General features: G+C 39.6%; 1 protein-coding gene across 1 annotated transcript in view; it reads left to right on the top strand.

Moving 5' to 3' along the window:
* Positions 1-4,712: 4,712 nt before the first annotated feature.
* snta1 (syntrophin, alpha 1) overlaps positions 4,713-27,307 on the top strand; it is a 29,765-nt gene continuing 7,170 nt past the window's right edge. Inside the window, exons 1-2 of the mRNA XM_023426075.2 lie at positions 4,713-5,185; positions 11,520-11,705. Coding sequence (XP_023281843.1) covers positions 4,909-5,185; positions 11,520-11,705 — 463 coding nt within the window. The 5' untranslated portion in view covers positions 4,713-4,908. The remainder of the gene's footprint in view (positions 5,186-11,519; positions 11,706-27,307) is intronic.

Consider the following 27,307-nt stretch of genomic DNA (forward strand, 5'->3'; position numbering starts at 1 on the left):
GCGCAAATGGATCTGATGTGACATAATGACTATGATGTTAAAATTTTGTATGGCAGTTTGATGTTGTCTACACCCACACGGACATTCGGGGACAATGAGTACTCAGGCCACGGTGTAAATACATTCAAACACATGTGAAGTCAAATGTGCTGGACTAGAGCCAGAACAATAGGAAATGTGTCACTGTCCCAATACTCTTTGACACCAATGTACATATGTTTCCATATGACGTGCAACTTTTCAGGAGTACACATGACTCAAAAATACAAATGTATTGTCAATGAGAAGACATCTATTCTTTTGTGTGTCAGAGATCCTGACAAACTCTATTGTTCTATTCTCTGAAGCTGTAAAAAAATATTAAGGCCGGGTACTGTGAAAGATAGGCTGGCCACCTGCCACTCACATCACAAAGAAATAGGCTGACAGATGTATACACAGGCGGTCAGATGGTCAAGTACTTTGTCATAATGCTAAACACGCACTGCATGCACTGCTTAAGCAGGGTTTTTCCTGGCCGAAATTTAGGCGGGGGTGGTACTAAGCCGTACGACCGGGGGGAGGGGGACTAGGCCTACTTTCAGTCCTGACAAATTAACCGTATCTCGTCAGTAACATGAATTAACTCTTTTTCCCATATTAGAAGAACTAATGATGTCTGCACTCAAGTAAGGTGGCTGCCTCCTTCCGCAGGCAGAAAATCTAGGGCGTTTGTATTCTTCTTCTTTTGGCAATTTCAGATGGCTCTGCCTGATGCACGGATTGCGATACAGCGCCACTAGATTGCCGTAGTGGCATACAGCTGCAGTTGCAGTTACAAACGTCAAATCAAAGATCCTCTATACAGATAGGTGGCACGAAATTTGACACAGGCAGCCGCCTCCCAATTCTGAGCCCTGTTAAGCCAAACACTGTATCTGCAGCCCCCTAGTCATTATTGCTGAGCTGTTTATATGTGTTGTTCAATACATGTGCTAAACAGGACATCCAAGTGTTTTTGTGGACAAAGAGTTGTACAACTCTGCTGTGAAAGAGCTGTGCATAGGAAGTTTATTGAGACAGGAACATTTGTAAATAAACACCATACAAAGTAATTGTTTCTTCAATTAACTGTAGTGAGTGTTGACTGCAATCATCTCAAACATTTAAGAGACATAAAGATCTTAAATTTGTATTTATGGCCACTAGGGGCACAAAACTCTACAAGATGGCAGGCATAGACCTGATTATCACCTCTTTAAGCTTTATTGTTAGTGAACAATTACCTACATACACATTCAGCAGACACGTAGCATTTGAGGTTGAGGGTCATGTTTGTAGCCACCAAACAAAGGTAAGTCTAGTATTTATTCTTCATTTAGATTTTCTTTTGTTTTAGTTTTCTGCCAGCTCCTAAGATGTAGGTTCAGCAGACACATAGCAACATAGTTTGTTAGCTTGTCAAATGTCAGTCAGGTAAATGTTCCACTGTGATCAGTCATTGGTCACTAGGTTTGTCTGTTTGGTGCTACGGAGTTAAAGTAAAATGGGTTTATCAAAGTTGTTTCTTGTTGAAAACAGTTACCCGCAGGAGCAGAGAGAGTTTGCACAGAGTTGTAAAACTGATCCATTCTGAACCAAAATGAGCTAAAAGAGACTAAAAAGCTCTGTAGAGAAAAAAGAGTTGGGTAATTCTGTGGGTTTGTCGCGTTGGGTGACACATTTGGTTCTTTGTTAATATAAAAGAATATTGTAAAGCATTAAGGATATTGTCTCCTGTGTAAAAATGATTTCACATTACATTGTGTTTTAACTACTAGATTATGTTCATCACCACATGTATGTCCAAAGCAATTATGAATATTTATTTATTCATGGAATTATACCTTTTCAATAACTTAAACCAGCTATTAACCAATCTCATAAGCATGAGTGACCAAAAGGTTACATAGACTGTGTGATATATTACACATGTGAATAATATCCATTTATAAACATGCGGCTCATAATGGTAAACACAATTATTGTAGTGGCTTTAGCAGTTCCCAGCAGTTGTCTTCTTTTAATTTTAAATGAAAATTTGATCCTCATTTACAACTGGGATCTATCTTTGACTGCAAATAAATACAAGGCCTCTTATGTCACTGTCAAAAAGCTTTCAGCAGCAGAGTAAAAATGTTGAAAATCAATATTTCTTTAAAACCTACATGGCTTAACTACTATGCCACGTTGTGTGCTTAAACAATGCATGCATTTTGTTGAACATATGGTTGGATATGAACTTAATAACTGTGGATAATCCTGGGACAGATTGTGGTGATATGACATTAGCTGATGACATAGTAATAGTATCTTTAATCTTATGCTCAAGAGATTAATATATATATATATATATATATATAGACATAAAGACATAAATGTATGGAAAATATATGTGTGCCTTCACAAGGCCAGAAAGACAATATTCAGTTAGTCTGGTCTTATTTTATAGGAAAAGAAACAAATGATGCTGATAGATAGATAGATAGATAGATAGATAGATAGATAGATAGATAGATAGATATACAGATAGATAGATAGATAGATAGATAGATAGATAGATAGATAGATAGATAGATAGATAGATAGATAGATAGATAGATAGATAGATATTGGTAATAATAATAATAATAATAATAATGATAATAACAGTTCATAATAAATAATAACAATAACATATAACATTAGTCCACTTAATCACTTTAAAAACAAATAAAGGTAGAATATATTGAATATCCATCAGCTCTCTGTGTCATAATCAAAAAGGTGCCTTGGCCTGTGGCACCAAGGTATTTAAATTTCTCTCTGTCTTGATGTAATGGAGCCATTTAATCACTAGGGGGAGACAGAAGATTAAGAACCAGCTTTAACAGAGTCTGTGTTGAGCAGAATATTCAGTTTGTAGTCTGTGCATTATGTACAATCGTTGAATGAAACTTGGTTAGAGGAAATAAAGATAGAGCTCACCCAGGAAACGTTAACCATATAAGTGAACGCAGCCATTTAGGTAGGGATAATGTATCTGCTTAGCTGCTTTAATTTTACAAGGTTTTATTAACAGATGAGCATCTTCAAAGCATCTGTATGGGTTGAGAGAAATTTTCAGTCAATGTTTCAAACTTGTTTTCATTAAGGGAGCAATTGCCCCTCACCAGCCCACCCAGAACAGTGTTTTCTAAAATTGGGTGCTGTAACTTATTTGCTATTTCACCTGCTGTGAAGCAGATGCAACACAGGCTGCCACACACATTGCTGAAGGGCTGGCAGATTACTTGCAGATGCGCATAGAGTATAGGAAATGTGGAGTGCTTCATCAGCTTGTTTCAGTGACTCACGCGTGCTCTTAATGTCTACTCTGCGCAATTAAGCGCAGTTCTGCTGAGTCACCAAGACAGCGCCATGCTTATCCATGTTGAGTTGGAGTCAAGACAAAGACCAAATGGCTTAGTCATGGCTTACAACTGCTGAAATCATAGCTCATCATTGCAAATCACATGCAATTGCTTGACTGACCAGACTGATGAAAGGTAGAGGAAAATAAAGGAAACACATCAGAGATACAATAGAGTTGGTTCAGAGAGGAAGTTATTCAAAATGTTGTCTTGTTGCGTGAAAATAATGGGGAAAATAATTCAAATTGAGGCAGATAGAAACTACCAAACTGAGATCCTGCTGGTTGGCACAGATCCTTATCAAACTTTACATGTGGAGGACATTTTTTTTTCCAAAGCACCATACCATTAGTGGTATAGAATGGGTAGGCCTGTTGTGAATCGGACTACTGACCTACACAGTGATGCTGTTCAAATTGTTACAGAGAATTAACAGATAACGTCTTAGCCAATATTTATATGTTCTTTCTCTTAAAGTCTTTCTTTTATGAAACTCCCAGTATGGTGCATCAAGTATTTTGGTTTTGCTGTCTATGGCCAATAATGATTTAGCTTTATCAGAACCTACTGTGCTGCCACCTCATTTAGTGCCTGCTGGAGGGAAACTTTGGGCTAGCCACTTCTTCAGAGAACATCATGCATCATGCCACAACCCAGAACTGTCATGGAGTTGGAATCATTTTCATCTGCGCAAAACCAGCCTCAATGTTTTTTTTTATTTTTTATTGTGCGTTTAATTTTCTTTGATGATAATATTTTGGCTAGAACTAAGAGTCTAAATAATTCTCTTTGTTTTAAGGTGAGATGTTCCACAGAAACTTGTTAAGAACATTAGGTTTCTTTACTCTGTTAACATCACATCTATTGTAAAGCATGTTTTCTGTCAGCAGAGTGCACCCTGAAGACGATTTGTGGATTTCACGCCTGATATGAACTCTATCCACTGGAAAGGCAGCTCAGTATTACCAGCCTTGGAAGCATTATTGATTCTATTTTCTTCATGCCATAACGTCTGTATATCAGTGCAGTGATTTTGTGTCTGTTGGGCAGCCTGCAAATTAGATCTGTGATCTGAGGCCGGGCGGTTCAATGCACTTGAAATAAATAAATAAATAAATGTATCAAAACTTAATTATGTGTGACTCAACCGCACACAGTTCATTAATGGAGGGACTTAACAAGAAGCTCTTTGAACTTTAAGTGTGTGTGTCAACACCGTTGCTAATCGTATCACCCTCAATTAACTTTACTTCTACTGGATAAACCTCTTTGGAGGGGGACAAAGTAGAGGGAGAGGGAGAGAGCGAGAGCGTGTGTGTGTGAGTGAGTGTGTGTGTGTGTGTGTGTATGTGTGTGTGTGTGTGTGTGTGTGTGTGAGTGAGTGAGTGAGTTGAGTGAGTGAGTGAGTGTGAGTGTGTGCCCCCTACTCAGCCCTCCACCCCCTATCTCTCTACAGGACTGCCAGCCCGTCTAGAGTTATTCCAGGAATGCGTTGAACATGGCTGCCGCGATGAAGGAGCAGAAAACGGGACTGCTAGAACTTCGTGTGACCGTGGACCGCTGGATCCGGGTGTTGGCCACGCTTACCGAGGACACGCTCACGGTTAATCCTGGCGAGGTTCCCGAGGAGCCCACGAAGCCCAGTCCTGCCGGTGCTATCAACGGAGACCCCCCGAACCTCAGCTCGTCCCCGGTCCCGGAAACCATCACCAACGTGAAACGCACTGTGCGAGTTACCAAGCAAGATGTTGGAGGACTCGGAATCAGTATCAAAGGTAAGGCAGAATTAAAGAAGTAATATCATCAATGGCGAGTTACTGTCAGTTAACATAAGTTTCGGCGAGGAGTATGAGTGCACTCTCTGTCAAGGACGCTGAAAAAACAATCGTCGACTTGTCAGTTAACTTAGCTAACTTATAACTGACCGTTAGTCAAAACCTTACAAACACGAGGCAACTTAAACTTTTCTAGTACGTTTTGTCAATACAAGTCATTCGTCGTATTTTAACTCATATTTAATACATTTAGGAGTCTTGTTTGTACGGGGAAAAAATGACAGCTCAAGCTGTGCTTTATCTCAGTGGGGAGCCATTTCGGTGTCCCAGAGTCACAGGAGATGGTTATTAGCTACTGTCGTGTAACTTCAGGCTAGGTGTTTGACAGTGTAGCCTCGCGCACACGATCCTAATAAAAGGTGACACACAATCTAACGTAGTTAAGTTAATGACAGGGGTAAAATACTTGCTACTTTATAATACAAAGTACTTGTTTTAGGGGAGAACATTTTCTACAATATCCTTGATAGGTTACTTATAGCTTATTTTATAAACACCTGTTTTAACAAATGGAGGTCTCTATAGAACTTCTAATAATTGTCAATAATGGGCTAAACTACGATATACCTCATTTTGATTTCTTCCCTTAGATCTATTTATGAGTCACCTCATAATTACCTCAAATTTAATTTTATTTTGAGTCATATATGTGAAGGGTGCTCATACTTGCAGTAAAAGCAGAATTGATGTGTGAGGTGTGAGGTTTGATTAAGTGCTACATAGCTGAAAAGAGAGGCAAAGAAGAAAAGTAAATCCATCACTGTTTCTTCATACAATAAGCTAGATTGGCTGACTATAAAATCCTTTTTGCTGATTCACTTTGTCTCTCTGAGCAAAAACAAGCAGCTCAAATGCATATGCAGCTGCACATCAAGGTTACACCAGCATTGCTCTTATAACCTCTCAATAGGAAAAAGGTTGTAACCTCACCATATCTTACAAGCCAGGCTTACATACCTGTGTTGTGTACTGTGCAGCTGATAAAAGCATTTTCCTTGTCCTGTTTCCTCGACCTGCAGCAACAGGCTTTTATCTCATTTGCGATCTCAGTGTGAAGAGGACTAGGAGGTTTGAGCATTGGGAAACTACATAAATACAAAGGATAGTGATATGCAGGGATAATGCAGTCTAAACAAAGTTTTGATTTTATTTTCTTTGAGACCAACATTGTTCACAATTTTTTTTTTCTCAGATTTGGTTGAACCAAATATATTGAAGACCGCAGATATTACACATCAATTTTTACACTGCTTGCTATCTTTATGATGTCTTTTGCATCTTTATATATCACGAATGATTCATGGTCATTTTAATCTTCCAGTGTCCCATATTAGGGTTTCATCTCCTTGTCTTAAACTAGACTTGTTTAGGATTATTATGATGGTGAAGTTGTGATTTGTCTGCAACACTCACTTTGGGTTGTGATTTGTGCACCATCACAACGAACATCAAGGCAGTTAATGGTGCGGTGAATCGCAGACCATGTATTCTGATGTGTCTGTTGCGTTGTGTTTGAACTAACATTCTCTGTGAATTAAATCCTCCACCTCCTGACAGGTTTGCAGTGTACATGTATTGACAGGTTATCACTTGGCCGCTCAGCAATGCACAGGCTCAACTTGATGGACAGCTGTAGACTTGCTCCGTTGTCATGTTGCAAAGATGGTTCATCATTATAACCACCGGTGACATGTTAATTTTAGTTCCTCCATAGTTGCCATCACCAACAACAACAAAGCCAGCCCCTAATGACATAAATGTAATGCCCATCTCTGTGGAAATGGGTGGCTTTGAAAATCAGACAGCATGTTATTAAAACAAAATCATAGCTGGCACCCCAGTGGCTTGACACTGTTGTGATGCTGGTTGTTCAAAGGCTGCGACGAAGCGAGGGAGGAAGAAGGGTGTAGCAGAGGGATAGAAAGAGCAAGGCAAAAGCACAATGAGTAAGCCATAAATGAAGCGGGACACAGCACAAGCCAAAGGGGTCAATAAGAAATAAGAAAAAAAGAAAGAAAGAAAGAAAGAAGGACAGAAGAAAAGAAAAAGTGTAATGCAAATGAAAGAACATGGCAAAAGTTGTTGTGGGCTAGCTGACACCACATTATGAACAGCTGAGAGGAGCAGTCCACAGCAGGCAGTTGTCATTGGCCAAAGATGAAAGCTATGTGGCTGGGAGTGGAGTACTCCACTAGTGTTAATTTTAGGGAGCCCACCCTGGCCTGCAGAAAAGCATGGAGGCAGTCAACCTTTACTCTCACATGTCTAAATTTAAGAGGAGAGCCTAGGAAATGAGGCTCCAGGTCTGTAGACAGGCCCACTGGTCAGAGGAGAGAGGAGCAATATGCTTATGCAGGACAGGATTTTTTTCCTGAGCCACTTGGGTGTGAGCTTGCTGGGTTTTGCCACAATGATTTTGAGTTTGCAGCTGTTGAAAAGGATCACAGAGACTTTTTTTTTTAATTTAAAAGCTTCACTAACACTATTTTAAGTGTCTCAGTGTGTTTTGTCTCACTTCTGTAACACTTGATGCAAGTTGGAAATCAATGCTCTAAGTTTTAGGACATATATTATGAAACCATTCTTCGGTGCCTCAAGCTCTTTTGTCACAGACCAGCTCAGATGCTCACCTAGACAATATTTTTCTCAGTTAACAAAGCTCAGGTGCAGTGTTATGTAACAAACCCATTATTAAAAACATATTCTCTCCTTACATGGCTCTGCACATTCATCAGGAATGTGTTACCACATTATTTTGTTTTGTGTTAAATCATTTTTTTTTTGTGTTGTTTGTTGCAGTGTTCATTAGCAGTGCATGCAACTCAGCTGAGGAAGTTTGATGAAGTCAAGTGCTGATCATGCTGAAACCTTTGAAAGGAGCATTATCACCACAAACACATTGTTGGCACAAAACTACCTAATTAGGTACATGTCAGTGTTGTATAACCCAGTACCATTCATTTACCTGTCATCGGTAGCTCCAGTGGTTCCACCCCACCTCCGCCACCACCACCCTCCTGTCAAATGAGTGACAGGCTGCCAGCTGGAGGGTGTTGAATTGTGTTTGACAGGAAAAGTTGGAGGAAGAAAGGCAGGGATGGGAAGGGAATATGGGAGGATTAAGGGTTGTGTAAGAGTGGCAGACATATTGACGGTGTTTCTCCTACAATATGCCAACGATGTTTGCTCAGCAGACATGTGAATAAGAGGTATTTGAGATTAGAAGTGAACCTAAAAGTATGGGAAGAAAGGAGGAGAAATTGAAAGGAGATATAAAGGTTAATGTATGTGTAGAAGTAGACAATGAAAAAAATCTTCTTCATTTACATCAAGTCTTCAACTTTGTCTCCTTATCGATTCAACATCTGCTATCTCAACGTACCTACATACTTTTGGTGCTGATGCCATGTCATTTTGACACATGTGTCACTATCAGTCTCTGGCTAACTAAAAAGAAACAAGGCTGTCCTTTTCCTTCTTGTCCAACCATTTACTTTTAATAGTCTGGACATTCTTCGCATAGATTACCACCATTCATCAAGTAAAAGGACATAGAACTGCAGTTGGTGAAGTGGGGAGTGCTGTGGTGATCACTCCGGTGATCACTCCATTAGCACGGGTTTGGTACATGATGATGTCAGTTTTAATGTGGCTGAGAGGTCTCTGACCATATCATGCTCTGGCATGTCATTGTTGAAGTCTGCAAGATTCTACATCTACTCTGCTTATGAGTTTTCATTCCAGCAATTTTGTTTTGGCCATTTTTAAATGTTCAGTCTTCAATTTAGTGCAAATCATTTACTTATTTTACAGTAAATTCTAAAAAATACTTGAATTCAGCTGAAGCTGTCCTGCCCAATAGACCCAGTAGTGAATAATTGCTGTTGGCGATACAGTTAATAAGTCTGAGGTTTGTGTATTGGTAGTAGTACAGTGAATAGAGGTCACAGTAATTCACTGCAGTTTCTATGGTGGTGCAAATTGGGGGCAAAGGTAACCTAAAGGATAGAGTGGCAACTTGTGACTGCCTGGAAGGTATTCAAATTTAATCCTCAGCTGGGAAAGTTTGGATGGGGGTGAGTCAGCAGGACACAGACTATTTGAATTGACATTCAGAAACACATATTAATATGTTTCCATGTTAATTGTGTTAGATACTGAACAATTATTTGTCAACAAATACAACATCTATCAGCTATGGTTGTAAGCCTAATCTGTGACATGATTTTTGTGGCAGCTCTTCTTTGGCAATGTGGTGGGCTGTGTTGAGTTTTAATGTTTTTCTGTTTCTTATACTGGTAGATGAATGGCTACAAAAAGCTGCCAGAATTGGCGTGGCATGTAATCACTGCATATGTCCTTGAATTATCTTTTTTTTTATCCTTGATACTGTTATTGTTCCCGAGGGTGCTTCATGTGTACAGTGTGTGGCCAGAGCAGCAAACCTAGTTTTCCACACAGCTATCTAGAATAACATTCATGTATATGCATGGCATTCCTGTCACTGAATGTCATCCATGTAAAATGTGTGATTTATTCATGTTGGTGAACAAAAACATTTAGACTTTACTTTTGCACAAATGATACCAACAAGTCCTCCAACCCAAACACCCATATACTATACTATACTACTCTCCTGAAATAGTGCCTACATCACAGATATACCGGATCTTTGTCATCATGGTTACTATGATAAACACATGGTTAAGGTTATAGAATGGTCACGGTTTGGTTACATTTAGGCATAAAAACTACTTGGTTAGGTTTAGGAAAGAATTGTGGTTTGGGCTAAAGTGATCGCTTTATTAAAGTTAGAGAGACCTTCGTTGTCATGGTTATAATAATAAACACACAGTTACGTTAGGGGAAAAGTCATGGTTAAAAGAAACAGTGATGAGAATTGGTTTCCAATGGGAAATGAACACTAAAAACTGAAACTATTGGCAGTCCACTGTGACTGAATGAATGTAACAAATAGCAGAAATGCTGACATTTGTAATTACACTGACAAAGAAAGTGTATTTAATGTGTATTATATAGAACTTTGCTGTTTTTGTTAATTCACCTCATCTGACAGTCATAGTATCTACAGCTGTATGCACACTATAGACGCTTTATTCGGTCCAGTATTAGTGCACTTCGATTGCATGAGGCGTGCTTTTTCAGTTCTTTTTATGGGTGTCCACAATCATTATCAATCATGGGAAAATATGCAAATTTTGTTTATGTCCCTGTGCCTATTTCCAGTGCAATTATTAAAGATTCAAAGAAGTGATTCAAGTTCATGATTTTGACAGATATTCGGAGTAATTAAAATTTTGATGCCATATATTGATGACATCACCACCAGCATTTATGAAGGTTTCTCTTCATCTCATCTCCACTTTGAATATTTTATCAGCACATCATGATCCAGAGACTTAGTGCGGTGCAGTAAACAACTATCTGATGCCATGGAGCGGTCAAGTAGCTGCTAAATCCCTCTATCTAAAATGTGATCAACATGCATAATATGAGCATGTAAGCTCAAACCTGGTGTTTTTTTATTAAGAGCACTACACTGTTGCCTCCAAAGTAAGATACATGAGTTAAATCCCAAGGAATCACCCAGAGCAACCTGTGGAAGATGTATTTAGAATTAATTAAATGCAATCCTCTTTTGGATAATTTCTCACAAGCCTGAAGGCCAGAGTCCAAGTGCCAGCTGATATTAATGACGATATTTCTCATGAAGAGTGGAAGCCCACAGCAAGAGGCAGATCCATCAGCTTTTGAGCTGACCTTCACTTAACGAGCGAGAAAGGGAGGGAGAGGAAGAGATGGGAAACTGCAGAAGTTAGTACATGAGGGTAATCGCTGCTGTTTGCGTCTGTCCTCGTATGCTCTTTTAACTTCGCTAAGCAGTTTAAGTGACTAAAGTTTAGTTAAATGCTGAAATATGAGGAGTGCAGTGGTTGGTATCAAAATAGGTTTAACATCAAGGCTGTTTTACTAGTACCCAGCCTCTCAGTTTCCCAACTGTGTTGCTAAATTATGTACATGTGGTATTTTCTTAGCATAGCTACTTGCACCTTGTATATATGCAGTAAGTAGTTAAGAACTTAATTCCAAGCTGTTTGTAAAGCTGATCAGGGGTCAAAAGTTTGAGTGTCATGTTTGCACTGTGTAAGTGTGAATGTATATTGTTGCCAGACACATGCAACAATATGAAACAGCAGGTTCCTAAGACAATTATAAGATGAAACAACATCATTTGTTCCTCTTTGTAATGCAGGAGGGAGGGAGAACAAGATGCCAATCCTCATCTCCAAGATTTTTAAGGGTCTGGCTGCTGACCAGACTGAGGCGCTTTATGTTGGTGACGCCATACTGTCTGTCAATGGCTATGACTTACGGGAGGCCACACACGATGAAGCTGTGCAAGCGCTGAAGAAAACTGGCAAAGAAGTCATCCTTGAAGGTAAGATATTTTTCATTCAGAAAAAAAAGGAATCCAGAGTAAATGTTTCTACTTTGTCTTTCATACACGTCTTTTTAACAATATAATACTTATCTGTCATGAAAAAGATAAAACTCTTCATCTACTCTGTCTACACTCCACAGCTCCGAATAGACACATAGATGGAAACAATGGGAACTTTTGATACCTTGATATGTTTTGATACATTTCTCAAACACTTTGGTTGATATTTTTCCTTAAGGGGTCACGTGTGATGAGCTGAGAGAGACAATCCATTAAATCATACTTTGATCAGACTTCCATGGAAACATCCAAATAATGAGTTGAACTGAAAGAGCAAAAGAAATCCAGAGACTCAGGAATTCAAGAATATTGTTGTGGCTCACACCTCTGAGCACCCCAGCATGCTAATAAGCAGTCTTCCTGAACATCAAACACTCATAGACAGTACTTTAAGTTCACGTTGGAACTGAGAACAATGGAGAATATATGGGGTAAGACCTGCTGTGCATAGGAAGGTTTGCAGGGGAGTCAGCAGGTGTTTGCAGGTGTTTTTCTTCCCTCAGAGCTAATGTACTGTGTATCTCTGTGTGCTTTTCTGTCTCAGCCGTACAGTTTAGTCAGTTGCTGGGTGTGTTTGTGCGTGCATATCAGTGATTGTGTGCACACATTTGCCTAAAAGTATCAGTCTGTGTGCATGTGTGAAACAGCATGGCGATTCTGAGATTTGATCTTCAGTTATAAAGACGGGGAAAAGGGATTAAAAACGGTCTTTCCTCTTGCCGACTGATTGCATCACAAAAATTCTGCTTCTATCTTCAAGCTGACTTTGAGTCACTGGGTGTAAATCTACTTGTTACTAAAAAGACAAAGGCTGAGTGATGATTTATACAGGATGTTACCACTCAAAGAGAATATGTTTTATATTATCAGGAACCATAAAGCTTGACACATTTTATGTTTTACTTTTATCATTCCTTCTGTTGCTCTATATGTTCTCTGTGAGTCGAAGAGAGTGTGTTTTGAGAAAGAGAGATTCCGCTCATAGTCTAACAGTCGGGTTAAGTGATATGTGTCGAACGGAGGCTTCAAATTATAGATGCTATCAACGCTTGCTTCCAGATGAAAACCTAGTATGTCCAAAACTTTCCTCAGAAACTAGGATAAAGAGACACTGGCAGTTATTTATTTTAAAAACTAATAATTATTTGGCTTTAAACAGGTTCAATAAGTTGTATGAAATAATAATTGCTCAGTGCATGAAAAATTACATGAACTTTCCATTTGAGAAAATTAATGTAAAAAATAGGGAACACTAAAACCAGAGTTACCAGTTTTCCGTGTGGCAGCATTTTTGTGGGAGAGCTAGCACAGTGGGCTAGCGTCAGTAACTTCAGTCAGCGGAGCAGATACAGCTGGAGCTACAGCTAGGGGAAATCATTGCAAATCCCCCTGCCTTACTTGTCCACAGTCAGGCAGAAAAGTGTTGATATCAGACGGCTCAACCAGCGCGGCTCTGTGATCCGTCATGTCAGGAATCATTTCATGGGTTTCCTTCCTCCCACCCCTGAGGACCTGATAGAGGAGTGAAGAGAGGAAAGAGGCTTGAAGGCTCGCTGATGGGAGAGCGTTGGATGTGTGTGTGTGCACGTGCATGCGTGTGTGTGCATTTTTTGATGCTCTGTGATTCCTGTGCTTGTGTTTGTGTGCGAATCTCTGTCTGACCTGGAGATGGGAGGACCACGGGACGCACTTGTGCTGCGAGACGCTTTAGAGTATTTTTAGGGAACAGAGGAAATAAAGAATGAAAGTTTTTGGTCAACACTTCAGGGCTATGAGCTTTCCAGCTGCAGTTTTTAAGATTCAAATTTTATTTCAAGGCTGTTTGTACATCGGAAAAAATCATGTGAATACATATGACATGAAGTTCAAGTGCAATGCTTATTTTCGTTTTGGCATTTTATCAAGAGCCTGAGAAACACAGTCAGAAACAAACTCCTTCTTGGCATCACTACAGTGTTAAAGGTCAGAGTAACAGTCTTTTCTTACATGTGCACAGCAACAAATAAGCCACCACTGCTGTGCTCAAGGCAGTTTTCACCGCTCTGTGAAATTCATAACAAAGACAGAGATCAAGGGGAAACTGCCTCCATCACATTAAAACATCTTGAATATATGAACAGTATACTTGAATCTGTCAGATAAGTACTTTCACAATATTTTAAGGGATTTACAATAGAACCATGGTTGTGCTAGTGGCAGATTTTTTTCCTTTTTGACTTTATTGGAAGTCAAGTGAATAGATTTTTGCTCACCTTAGATTAATGCAATTTTTATTGTTGCAGCGGCACATGCAAGGTATTAATGTCGAGCTCTGCAGTGTAATCAAAGTGAATAATGCTTTCCAGGATACGACAGATTTCTTTCAGTGTGTGTTTGCACTGGCTAAAAGGTCAAAATTATCTTCATACATAAGATGAAAACATTAGAAATCGCTTATTAGATGGTTTTCATAAGGGTCAAGAGTTTTCCAGCCTTGCGTATAAGGCACCAAATTGTTTTTCCATTGTTCACTTTATAGATTATTAATAAATCATATGAATTTAATGTCCCACACAGTTGCTTAGCAGCCAACAGCAGAAGAAAAGGGGCAGCAATGGTCATCTCCTAGGTGTGAGTGTGGATGTGTGTAAAACCTTCATTCTCCTGCAAACCTCAAACCATAAATAAGAATTTATACAAGGTCAATCTGTCTGCTTAAAAAAAAAAAAAAAAATTAGGGCCATTGTGTATGCTCCCAATAGGATACTCTTCCTCTGTTCTTCTTCCTCTGTTGTACCGTACATGAAAATGGTGATGGAATAATCAATGTGTGTGTATGTGTGAGAGGAACAGTAAACACATGAGAGGGTCAGATAAATATAAGAGACCAGATGAAACCATAAAACCCCTGCCTTCATTTCCTCCCAGCGACATTTACAGCCTCACTGTGTGTGTGTGTGTGTGTGTGTGTGTGTGTGTGTGTGCATGTGTGGGTGTGTGTATGTGTTGATAGAGTGAAATCTACTCCACCTATATGTGTGTGTGAGGATAAAGGGAGAAGAATGGAGAAGAGAGGTTCATACACACCTTATTATCACTCCTGAATGTGCCTTTATTATAGAGTCATGGAGTTTCTGCCACAATAAATGGGAGATTTATGTATCAATTTTGTAAAATGTTGAGTGTGAGAACATCATGAAATACTTAGACAGGGCTTTATGGGGCAAAAATGAACGAATGTGAAATGAGGACAGAATTAAAAGACTGCAGTCATGTATGAAGCAGCTCTAAAGAGACTGGATGATGAACGTAGCGCTGGTCTCTGAACTGTCCCACTGCCTTCTACCCTATTTTAATTTGTATTCTACTCTCACTGAAAACACATCCATCATTGCCACCTGCTTGCCTGCCAAGACAGGGCTCATTCCACTACTGTATGAAGAAACCATGGAGCTAAGAAACTGTGTGTGTAAGTTTGTGTGTGTGTCTGTGCACGCATGCGTGCATGCTTGAAATAAAATGGTGGGGGTAGGGATAGTTCAGTGGTAAAGCTGTTCCCTGGGCAACCAAGGTCTGACAGAAAAGCACACACACAAAGTAAGTATACAACCACATACTACACATACTTACATCCATGAAAACGTACACACACGCACAACATGTGACGCAGGGAGGAAGGATAAATGGGCTGCAGAGTACAGGTCAAGACACCGAGTTAAGTGTGAATGTGGGGGCAGTTAGAGTGTGTCTGCATGTGAACTCGCTCATAATGAGCAGCTGGATGTCAGTGTGCGTATGTGTGAGTGCTGTCCATGTATCTCAGGAGTAGAAGTGTTGGTACACCATGTTTCGTAGTGCAGCAGAATAATGTAATGCTCTCTCATCAAAAGTGATGGACAAGGAAAAGGGCACTTACTGACTGAACAGATGCTGCTGCAATAAATGGTGAACTCCTGAAAACAAAGAGCAAAAAAATCCCCAAAGTTATTTCTGACTTTCTGTAGTAGTTCATCCATACCAACTCCCAGCCATGTCCATGTTTCATGTGGCCCTTATATAGGACAGTCACTGATGGACAGGACAATTTAACCAGCACAAACGAATAAATAATCATGACAATCCAGGGGATTGAGCCGGTGAAGCTGATTTTGAGATCCATGATCTTGATGAGATGCAATGCTGTGTTTCATAATTGAATACCAGAGTGAGAAAAATAATGTGATCACCCAGATGTGCATTAATGAAGGCACAAGCAATTGATCTGTAATTAGCATGAATAAGATTCTATAGTACTGATTCTGTAATCTTAAAAGACTGAAATTGTTTAAGAATATTTCATATTAGCCCATGTGAGGAGGTCTTCCCACTTGGCTCCTAAAAACACCATTTAAAAAGTACATTTTGACCCAGGTCTCACAAGAAAGTTTGACGGTCTTGTTCCATGAGTTTAGGTCAATTTTTATACTTGATGAGGGTATTAGCTTAATGTCAGCCTAAAGTTAATCAGAATTTACTTGCATATCCACAGGCACACAATTTTCTGTGCCTCTGTACGAATGTGTGTTTGCACAAGAGAGAATGAGGGGACAGAGTGAAGCTAGTTCACTCTGCCAAGACATTTCTGGACACTGCTGGTTCTTTCTACCCTGTCCCTTTCATTAAGGTAGTTGTGCTCAGGCTCAGCGCACACACACACGGATTAAGTAGGCTTAGTTATGGAAGCTGTACGGTTGCATGCTTTCCCTTGTCTAGAGCTTCCTTTAGGAGGGAGAAGTGTTTTGGACATATGTTGTTAGCTGTATCAAGTCTCCTGATTTGTGTCATCCCTGTTGGCTGCAGTCCAGTGTGTAAGCATGAACTATTGATTGACTTTGTACAAAGTCTAGTGCGCTTGGAAAGAGCCTGTCATGTTTGAAGCCAAAATAGAATTAAAAAGACTGTTAAAGTGTTATTCTCTCTGGCAGTTTAGTTTAAGACAAAACTTATAGACATGTATTTAACTGCGGCTGACGAGTACATGTATTTTAGTAACAGAAGTAGAATTTCACAGGAATGTATAGCAGTTTGAACAACAGTGAAGTAGGTCTTCAACATTCAGTATGTGAGCATATTCAATGTTTTAATCACTCTTACTGTCCCATATGTTTAGAATTTGCTGCTTGAGCAAAACCTTTGTTTCAAGGTGTGTCTTAAGTAAATTTATTTTCAGTTTATCTTTAACCGCTGCACTAATGGCCAGTGATAGTGGAAGGATATGGGCTCAAATTAGGGTCAATAAGATTTTGATTTAAAGTAATGTCCACAAATATTTCCAAAGTTTGTAGCTGTAAATCAACCTTTGTAAACCTGTGAAATAAATCTGCATGAGAAATTCAAGTTTGTGTATGTGTAGAAAAGATTTGTATTTGAAAAAAAAAAAAAAAAAGAGAGAGAGAGAGACCAGTCCCAAAGCAGCATCAGGTGGTTCTGTTACCTTCATCTGCACTGCAGATCCTGAAAGGTGTAGTACATTTTCAAGATGGACGACAGCACCACCTAATTGGACTGTGCTTTGTGATTGGACACCTGTCTTCAACATTATGAAAGACTTGCACATGTACATCACGGGAGAATTTCATGTTAATCGGAGTGTGAACGACTGCATGTAAAGAGGAATATTAATGCAATATTAATTTTAGCCATGGAAACAGCTAAGTGGGAATATTGTCTTTTTTGGAACAAGATGAAAAACTGTAATATTTTGTGCATTTAAACATACTGCTTGATGCACAAACACCAACACCTTGTAGAAATAAGTGTTCACTGCGGTTCTTTATTTGTTGTCACATTGGCTTCATAGTATCACATGTTCCAATGACCAAAACATAACCATTAGAGACAGGCTTTGTTGAGCCATGTGTTGCCACGCTGTTCAGATCATGGCTGTTATGCAGGCTATTCTTTGAATGAGTTTCATTTCATCTTGTAATATGAAATCCCAGTGGCCACTGACACAATGGTTGCACTTTTGATTGTATTTAATAAATGTGACTACATTGACTATATCATCTCCTCTAGACCTAAGTGCATTAATACGTACTTTAAAACTGTCAGAATGTGAAAATTCAATATGAACAAGCAGGAATGTCTTTCAGGAGTGCCTGAGGTGAGATTGAATTTGAAGAGGTTCATTTGTGTCTGTGATGAGTGGAAGGATGCTTTGTCAGCGTTCTCTACAAGAGCTCACTCCAAACCTAATCTCTCTCTCTGTCTCTTTCTCTCTGACACACACACATGCACACGGCTCATGCTCCTCCCTGCATCACGACCGTTTACTGACTGCATTTGTATTACTTACATGCAACAGATACAAGTTGCGTGTTGATTTGCAACTACATCATGGCGCCGCATGTTAAACAGTATCACCCACTTGTAGTTTTGGTTATGTAGGAAGTCACTGAAGATGATGATCATAATATTAAAGTTGTATTGTGTGGGCTATTAATACAAGGATGAACACTGCATCAGAAGGCTGAAGACTGCAGGGTAGCAGTTAGTGACATTTTGCTTTGAAGGCTGAAATCGCATTTCCTATCTACAAATGAAGCTCTTCAAGGACACGTGTGGCTATAGCCCCTCATAAGAAGATACATACCAAATTGTGTCTTTAAGCAAGGCCAGCACAGATGTATACTCCTGCCATATCTTCCTGTACCGTTTCAAGTCTGATTAAATTAGTGAATTATGGAATATAATGACTTTGGGGTGTGAGGTTTAAAGCTCCTTATTTTGACACAGCAGTCCTGCTGGCTATTGACACATAATGTAATTTGAAAATAGACTGAGCTCATGTATACATATTATACATACTTCTTACTTCTGTTGATCCATAGGATGGCCTGTGTCCCCTGCCTGACAAGTAGTCAGGGAGGCAAGTGACATTTTCATAATCCACAGTTGGCAACTGCAAATTCTCAGGTGGGTGTATTTTGCCCAAAGCTGCATCAGCCCAGTCAGAGATGTGAGAGTTGATGTTTCAATGTTTTAGTTAACATGTATTCATCTGGTGGGTGGAGGCGGCAGCAGCAGAATGGCCCTCTGGTTTGGAGTGTTCTTTCCAGTAGCCCTTTTGTTTGTCCATCCTGTGTCCCTTGCTTCTCAAGGAATGCCTGTACCAGTCTGAGAATTTTAGGAAAAAAATGTCTTTTGCTGGGAGACAGGAGGGGTCTGATTTTTCAAACATCCTAAGATCTGCTGTTATTCTTGTTTCTTCTCAATCAGTTGCTCTGTTGTAGGATGCTGTTGTCTGCAGCATGAGAATCCTCTCTTTTTGTTCCTCTCCTCTGAGTCAGGATTAATGAATTTCTCATACTGTTGGTGTCCCAAACAATGGCTGGATAGCTTGTCATGCTGGACTGGTACAATCAGTGCTGCGTCCTCTGCCACACAGCCTCAGTCTGCTGTCTTTGCCACATTTCTTGCTGTGCTGACACCATTCACTGCCACCTCTCTTAACACGTGCAAAAGTAGAGTCAATTAAACAATGTTGCAGTGTTATCTGTTGTAAATAAAACTACTTTTATCATAACTATAAGACCAATTTACAGTCCTTGGTTGGACATAGCCTTTTATTATTTTTCATCTTTTTCTCAATTTGACTTGCCTGTCAAATTTAATAGCCAGTTGAAAAGCACGTGTCAATGCTCCAGTGTGGACCATGTGAAATCAAACAGGGTTGGTTCACTCATGAGCCTGAGCAGAATTAATACACACATGTTTGACTATGTGATCTGATTCTCAACTAGATTTTTCTGTCTGCTCAAAATTCATGGTTTTCAGATCGAAGTCAGTGAGACCCAGTGGTCTCAGACTTTTGAACCTCACTGTATGTCTATGAAGGTCTAAAAACATGAACCCACCCAATGTTGATACTGGAACTGCATGTATGATTTGAGATATGTTTCAGTAGTGTGGTGATATTTTAGCTCTGCTTTATGGAAGCTGAGTGATGTCATAACTGCCTAAACTTCCGAACAGTTACATGCATGTACTAATTAAAACTTTCTGGCTCTCGCTCCTGTGACAGAATAATTATAACTTTGAAAATAAACCTTTCCCGTGTAGCCTGACTGAATCCCTCAGCCACATCTCTCCGGTTTCTTACTACCTATTGGATCTTTGTTCTCAATGCTCTCTTCTCCTCTGCTCTGATAGCCTTTATTAAAAAAATCTTTTCAAGTGACTTGTTTAACAGTAAAGCGATAAAGGTCTCTCTCAATTTCAGATGTACCATTATCTAGATATAGAATTGTTTTGTGGAGTGGTGTAGTGCAAAGTCCATGTAGTCTGAGTTAATTGGTAACAAAATGAAATTCAGTTCAGTTTGGTGTTTTAGTTAACCTTCACTGATCCAGGGTAACCTCATTTGGAGATAAAATTTCTTTTAGCTGTTATTTATTTATGCCACTTACATTTCACCACTGCACATTTGATGTGCCTTTATATTATAAGATATTGAGTATATTTGTTTCATTTAAGAATAATACTGACTTGGAGAAAGAATACATTTCTGATAAGACCACCATTGGAGCATGTGGTCCCTTGTACTTTTCTTTACACTGTCATAGATAAGTTGATGTTGCCTCCTCATTTTGCCTGCACTGGAAAATTTTCACTTTAAGATTCCTACATATACCCCAGATCTGGGCAAAGTCATACTTGGAAGTACTTTTTTGTTTTAGCTCATTTAGGTGTAAGTTTTCCCAGGACACAGGAAGGTATGTGTCGTTACTGACAAAGTATCTGGCACTTTCTGAGGAATATATCCCACCCATCTGGTGCTCCAGTTCTTTAAAATAAACACTCAAAAATGCAGCTATCTCTCAGAAAAGCCTAACTTTTTTATTTTTTGCTGCAGACTTAATGTGCTCCTTTCTAACCCAAGTTATTTGGAATAATCCACAGTAATGGAACATATATTAAATAGTGTGGTATCATGTCAGCATAGTCTTGCTCCCCTCTACACAGTGCACAGTGCTGTTTATGTATGGAAAAAATAACTAAGAGTATTTGCACATTAATAGCAATGCTGAATTGCAGGCTTAATTTTCATGAAAAGTAAATAAACATAAATATTTTTTGCAATGTTGCAAAATCACTGCCACTATGCAATACTTATAGAAAAAGATAAGAATGAGAAACAAAGTCAATTTACAGTGTGTATTTTTAAATCAAAGCTTGTTATTGGATGTAATCAGAGAATAATTACTGTCCACACCCTTCATCTCCTGCTTTAGTCCGGTGTACTGTAGCTGTTTCTGTGCTGAGTCTCTGAGTGTAACCCTGCTCTAGAACCTCTAACCCTCTGCACACAAAGTTTGGTTCCTTCTCCTTCAGAGCTGCTGGCCCGTAAGGACATTGTGCTTAGACTCAGTGAGGGAATGGATTAACCCGCAAAATAACATAGCTTTATTAAATCACAACTCTGCCTCAGACCTTTCTCCCTCTGTGGCGTCAAGTTTGCTTAACAGGCCCCCTCTGAACCCCACTGCCCTGATCTGGGGCCCATGATAAATTGGTGGCCCAGTCTTTGTGCCACTCTTTCACTTCATTACAGGCTTAGACTCCACTGAACCATCTCACAGTATTGTGCAGAATGTGCATATTGAGGATGGAGGGAGTAGGGTAATGGCATCGGACAGTATGCAGCCTTTATTCAGAATGAATTACTTAATATGTAGCATACACATAAATACATATATGCACAAAACCACAACTAAATAAAAAATTAATGACTCTTCTATAAAAACTGATGATGCACCACCTTACCTAAATGTGTTATTTGCTGTTAATGTTTACCACTGAATTTTTGACATGTCTACTAAGGATTCCATAGATACATTTGCACACAGTACTGGTGAGTTGTTTTCTTTGAAAGCCCATTGCCGTTTGAAATTGAGAAGCAGATGTTTACATCACTTCCATTTGTCTCATTACGAATGAAAATGAATTGCAAATTAGGCTTATAAGTCACACAGCAAGCGACTGCTTTGAATCACACTGTGTGTATATACTTGTACCTATAAATAGGAAATTAAGTTTCTTTGCATTTCAGGCAGGAAACTGATCTCCAGACAGAAGATAGAAAAAAAAAAATTGGAAAGTAAAGTGATAATGTCTGTAGCCGAACCTCCCTTTCACTCTGTTCTTGTTCTCTGCCAGATCCTGTTCAAGTTTCCTTCACTTTCACTTTGTTGAATTAGGATAATTAACTCTCCTGACACACTATGCAGAGTAATCAAATCTGTGCTTTGGCAGTATGTGAATTAGTTTAAAAGTTTGATTTAGTAAGCTCTGCCCTCTCTCTCTCGGCCTCTCTCATACCACACATTACACCCCACGATGTTGGCATGTATCCATGATTTTAATGAGATGGGCTATAGGAACGATGAACCTATCTAAATCATTCAGTACAGGCGAAATCTTCTCTGGCTGACTGACGCTGCCAGAAAGAGACAAACATTAATCAGCAAAACACTGGGGCAAACATGAACCCAACATTTATTAATAAACTTGCAGAGGTAGCTAAAATGAGGCAAGGGCATGCACTTCTTTTTTTTAAATTTGTTTTCACACAATTTTGGTACTACATTTTTGAGGATTAATAGTGATATTAATCAATCTGAATTTTTATAAGAATCCCTGCTGTAATCAGTAGATTAAAAATCGATAAAATTACTTATGTGTAATGTGTAAGGTAATTGAATTACCACCTGACTCGATGAAGCTTTTTAGCTTCTTACAGCTCAGTGTTTTGGTTTTACAGCCCACAACGTTACTGTTTTGGTTCATAAGTGTAATTTCCACACATAGAAAAGAAAAAGCTCTAATGAACCAAATCTACACCACCTGCTAAATATCAGACAGAAAAAAGACAAAGCTAGCAACTAGCTGGCTAAACATTTTCTCACCGTTTGGTGGAGACCAAAAGCAGAGCTACATGGAGCGTGGATATTGGACTGCCCCAAAGTGGCCAAAAAATGTGGTCATATCTATTGAGCGGGACATTTTATGCAAAGTAAACTTGTCCATGTTCTCTGGTGGTGGTCATTTCTAAATTAGTCTGAACATCAAGTATATGGTGGATGACACTGCCCATGCTTGTACTTTCCATGTGTTCCTGTTTGAATGCTTAATTTTGTTGCTAAATCTGTAAAATATAAGCAACATCTTATGTTTATGATATGTTTTTGCATCCTCTTTTGCACAATCCACATCCTAACTGCTCGAAAACATAAAATTCCCATTTTCCTACATCATCTGATTTGATTGGCAGGCTTATTAAGTGGGCTCAGTAATGACATTTTTTTCCCCTTTTACCTCGATTGACCTAATGCATTGAATGGAAACAGCAAGTGTTCCTCGTATTTTGCAGTTATTTATGACACTGTTTTGCCCTAAGATATCTTTCCTCGTTGGTGGTGTAACATTGGGACATTGTTTGCCTGACATGGTTTACAGAGCCAACAGCATGCTTCTGAGGTCGCTGACTGGCCAATGACATTCCAGCTGCTCCCACGGTAACCAGTGCCGGGGTGGGGGGTTTAGTCTCTGACAAGCCAATGCCACTTTTTTACCACCCAAGTCAAGAGGCATGTTAATGACTGCCAAACTTGTCAATCTGCTGTTTTTCTGATTGGATACCTGATGGTTTGAGGATTTTGAGAATTGTTTCTACAGTGTGTGTGTGTGAGAGAGAGAAGCAGAGGGGATAGATTAATATTGCATAGGTAATCAGTGAGTATTGACTGAGCACAGTTTGAAAATTTAAAGTTGTGCTTTAGAAATTTGGACTTTCCAGGGAACTGGAAGAGAAAAAGCTTTTCAAACAACCAGTTAAGTGAATTGTGTCAAAACTGAATTGGCTGAAAATGTCTGGTCAGGATTTGTGAGGTTCAATGTAAAGACTTTAGCAGCAAAAGCTTAGCGGCGGATTCTGCAGAAGAAGCAAAGAAACTCCTCATACACACACACACACACACACACACACGCACACACAGTACAAAAGTAGTTTCACTGGCTGCCAGATAAGTTAAAGTAATAACAGTGCCATCTCAGCTAATTTTAGCTCTGTATTGAATGTGCCGCCACTGGTACTCATGGCAACATTTCTGGCTTAGCTCAGCTGCATGTTCGGTATCTCTGTGTTGCCTGCCTGTCTCACTCTCTTATTCTTTTTTCTTACTCTCAATCTTCTTTTTCTTCCACTCTCTCTTTTCCATGTTGTTCATTCTTTTCCTCCTCCCTCTTCAATTCCCAGTTCCTCTCCCCCTTCTCCTTTTCATTCATCACCCTGTTTGAAAGCTATCTCGTCTGATTTGTTATGTGGGGCTACAGCCAATGCCTGACATTTCTAATCTGGGAAACACTAATACGATCATTTCCACATTGCTTTTTCGAAAATAGTAAAGCCTCTTTACCAAAATATACATCTCCTTATACCTGCTATAATTAGTGTTTTCTCCCAGCCTGTTCTGTTCTGCAGTTTGTGCAGTATGAAACACAGACATAAACTCAGGCTTACATAATAAAGATTAATGACCACTGAGAATAGAACTGTTTATGTGCCAGATTTTAGCACCTACAGCCATGCTTGCGCTCTGACTTTCTTCAACAAAGTTTGAGAAGCTTTTATTATAAGAAGTGTAGTGCTAGTTGCATGATTGAGACATCCTTAACACATACAGATAACTTTTCACTGAAGGGGCAGTCTTTACCTGTCTGGCTGACCTACGCTGCCGCCCACAAGTGGACGTGTTTGAGAAATCCTGCAGCTCCTTCATCTTCAGTATAGTTGCAGGGTTTGGGAGATCTTTTATGATGGCTTCCACTTGAAACAATAATTTAGGCAATCCCATTTCCGTTCCCGGTCTTGCGGCCTAGCCTGCCATGTTGACATTGACCACATCAATTTTGAATGGCCTTGGTCCAGCAACAAGGAAGCAGTTGGCTACCCCATGGTACAAACATCAATGGGTTGGCACATGAACAAATGGACAGAAGCTCATTTCCATGAAACATTACGTATGCAAGTTGACAGCTACTTCAAAGCTGTAGCTGGTATACATTAGTTTCTCACTGCTTGATACGTGTTCCCAGTCTACACATACCCAGTATGTCTGGTTTTGTCTACAGATGCACATTTTTCTTGGTTCATTGAGGTGATTTGCATAGTGCAAATGAGGCGAGGTATACAAGTGAATGTCTCTACAACAAATATGAGAAATAAACTTTTATACTTCAGTTGCATTAGTGAGTCGGTTGTGAGTTTGTATGCTGACAACCTCACAGAGACACACAAAACATAACATGATGAGCATAGATCCAAAAAACTGGTAACTCAGAGTGATTTTACACTCAGGTCTAATACCCTACAGGGATGCCTGTAGGGCAGCTTAAAATGTTGGAAACTGGTGCAAATATGAAACAGTTTTGCTCGAGTACGAAACAAACTTTATTTTCCCTGGCTCTTAAAAATATAGAAATATAAACATGCCATTCTATACAACCCATGTCTTTGTCCAAACTTTCCAAATTCACAAATGTTGAATGTTGTTGAAACACAAGCAGCCATCATAGAATTTTACCTAATTAAATTGGCAGAACTAAAAAGTAAACTAAAAGGAGAGTACAAATCTGAGCCAGCTTTCAGTACTCTGTGCTGCAAACACAAAGTCAGTACCATACCATTGCCCACTCGTTTCGATATGCATTACCCTGTGTGCTCGTGTGTGTACTTGCATGTGTACTTAATCATGCGAGTGTTTGAGCAAGCATTTGCATTAAACCCGTACTGTTTGTGTGTCGTAAATGTGTGTCCCAGGAAACAATGCTGGTAGACCAGACATGAAAAGGATGCAGTTAAACCAGCAATGAGTGTATGTGAGTGAATGTCTGTGTGTGTGAGAGAGAGAGAGAGAGAGAGAGAGAGAGAGAGAGAGAGAGAGAGAGAGAGAGAGAGAGACTATGTGAGGCAGACATTATCAATGCCTTTAATCCAAAGTGGGGGAAAAAAGTCAATCTCTTTTGTGATTTTTTTTTTTTTTTTTAATATAGATCTGAGAGAAGAACCTTAAATGGTGAGAGAGTTGTAGCTTTGACCTAATATGTGAGGGGAAAAAAGAGGGGGGGGGGATTATAGACGGACAGATTAGAGATCCTGGACAATATTATTGAGAAAGAATAAGAGTTTTGAAAAGACAAATAGATGCAGAGAGGAAGACAACGAAGATTGCGCTGACTCAGAGAGTCGCTGTATGTTTATAGTTTTCAGCATTTAGGTCATGCCCTTTTCCACAGCAACTTAAGCCCCCTTCAGACATGTACTGTAATCCCTAAATGCTCTGCCAGTTTTAAATGTCGGAATCATGTTTGGAAAAAGAACCTGAGTCATTTTCTCCATAAACATTTCTCTCTGGCATCTTTCTCTGGCAATTTGCTCACTTAAGACCCACGTAACATTTCTTCAACATTTTGAACATTTCTCTCTTAAATGCAGTTTGCCATTAAAAGCACACAGTTCTATGATGTTCTCACATTTTACATTTCTGCATATTGCCTTGGAACCAATCGTTCCAAATTAGTGGGAAAAGTCACACTAACTTTGTGTTTTTGACAACAGAAAGGATTCTGAAGTGGGACACTTTTGCTTCCAAATGTGATGCATTACCTTTATAAGAATGGCTGGAGATGGTGTGGTATGGCAATGAAATTTGACAGCTGTTGTCCCCCCGTGTCAATAATGAGATAACAAGTGAACAATCTCTCGCCTTGCTCATCATACATAACTTCCTGGGATGCCTCTTTCCAGTTGTGTGAACATTGCATCTGTAGCGGTCAGGGCCTTTTTAACAGGGTCAACATGAACTTTTTCAGCAACAGAGACGTATGTATGAGTGAAAGCTAAAAGCCATCACTTAAACTGGCAAATGACTCAAGCAGCCTTACAGATTAAATGTCTGAAAGCAGCTTTACAGTGAGTGAGGAGCTGTGTTAGAGTTGCTCAGTATTCCTGCTAAAAAAACGGACCCTTCCATAACTTTTGACCCCCTCTCAGTGAGTCACTCTGCCACTTCCCGATAGAAGAGAAGAATTAAAATCTGAATTACAGGGGACGCCATTTGTGGTGAAATAAAATATGAGGACTGACCACATCAATGTCCTGCTTGATGTTTAACAAAATTACTGGCTGACTTGCTGGAGCAATATTTTGGGAATGGTGGAAGCCCCCCCCTTGCTCCTGTTGTCCTGTGCTGTGACTCTTCTACTTACCCTCTGGCTACATGCCTCTTGTACTGTGCAAGAAGAGCACTTCACACTTCCCCAGTGAAACCAGAGCTCTACCTTCAGCCTTCAGCCTTCAGCCTCATGCCTCATGCCTCGCCATGTCCTCTGGGCTATTTTTACTTCAGCAGTGGCTACTTCTGCCAAACCCATACCACAGCCTACTGGACTAGAGCTGAGGCCATGGGGTTTTTGTGTGTGTGTGTGTGTGTGTGTGTGTGTGTGTGTGTGTGTGTGTG

Source organism: Seriola lalandi, unplaced genomic scaffold (genome assembly GCF_002814215.2).
Source record: "Seriola lalandi dorsalis isolate HSWRI2012SDOR001 ecotype SW California unplaced genomic scaffold, Sedor1 jcf7180002054805, whole genome shotgun sequence".
In the NCBI taxonomy this organism is placed as follows: Eukaryota; Metazoa; Chordata; class Actinopteri; order Carangiformes; family Carangidae; genus Seriola; species Seriola lalandi.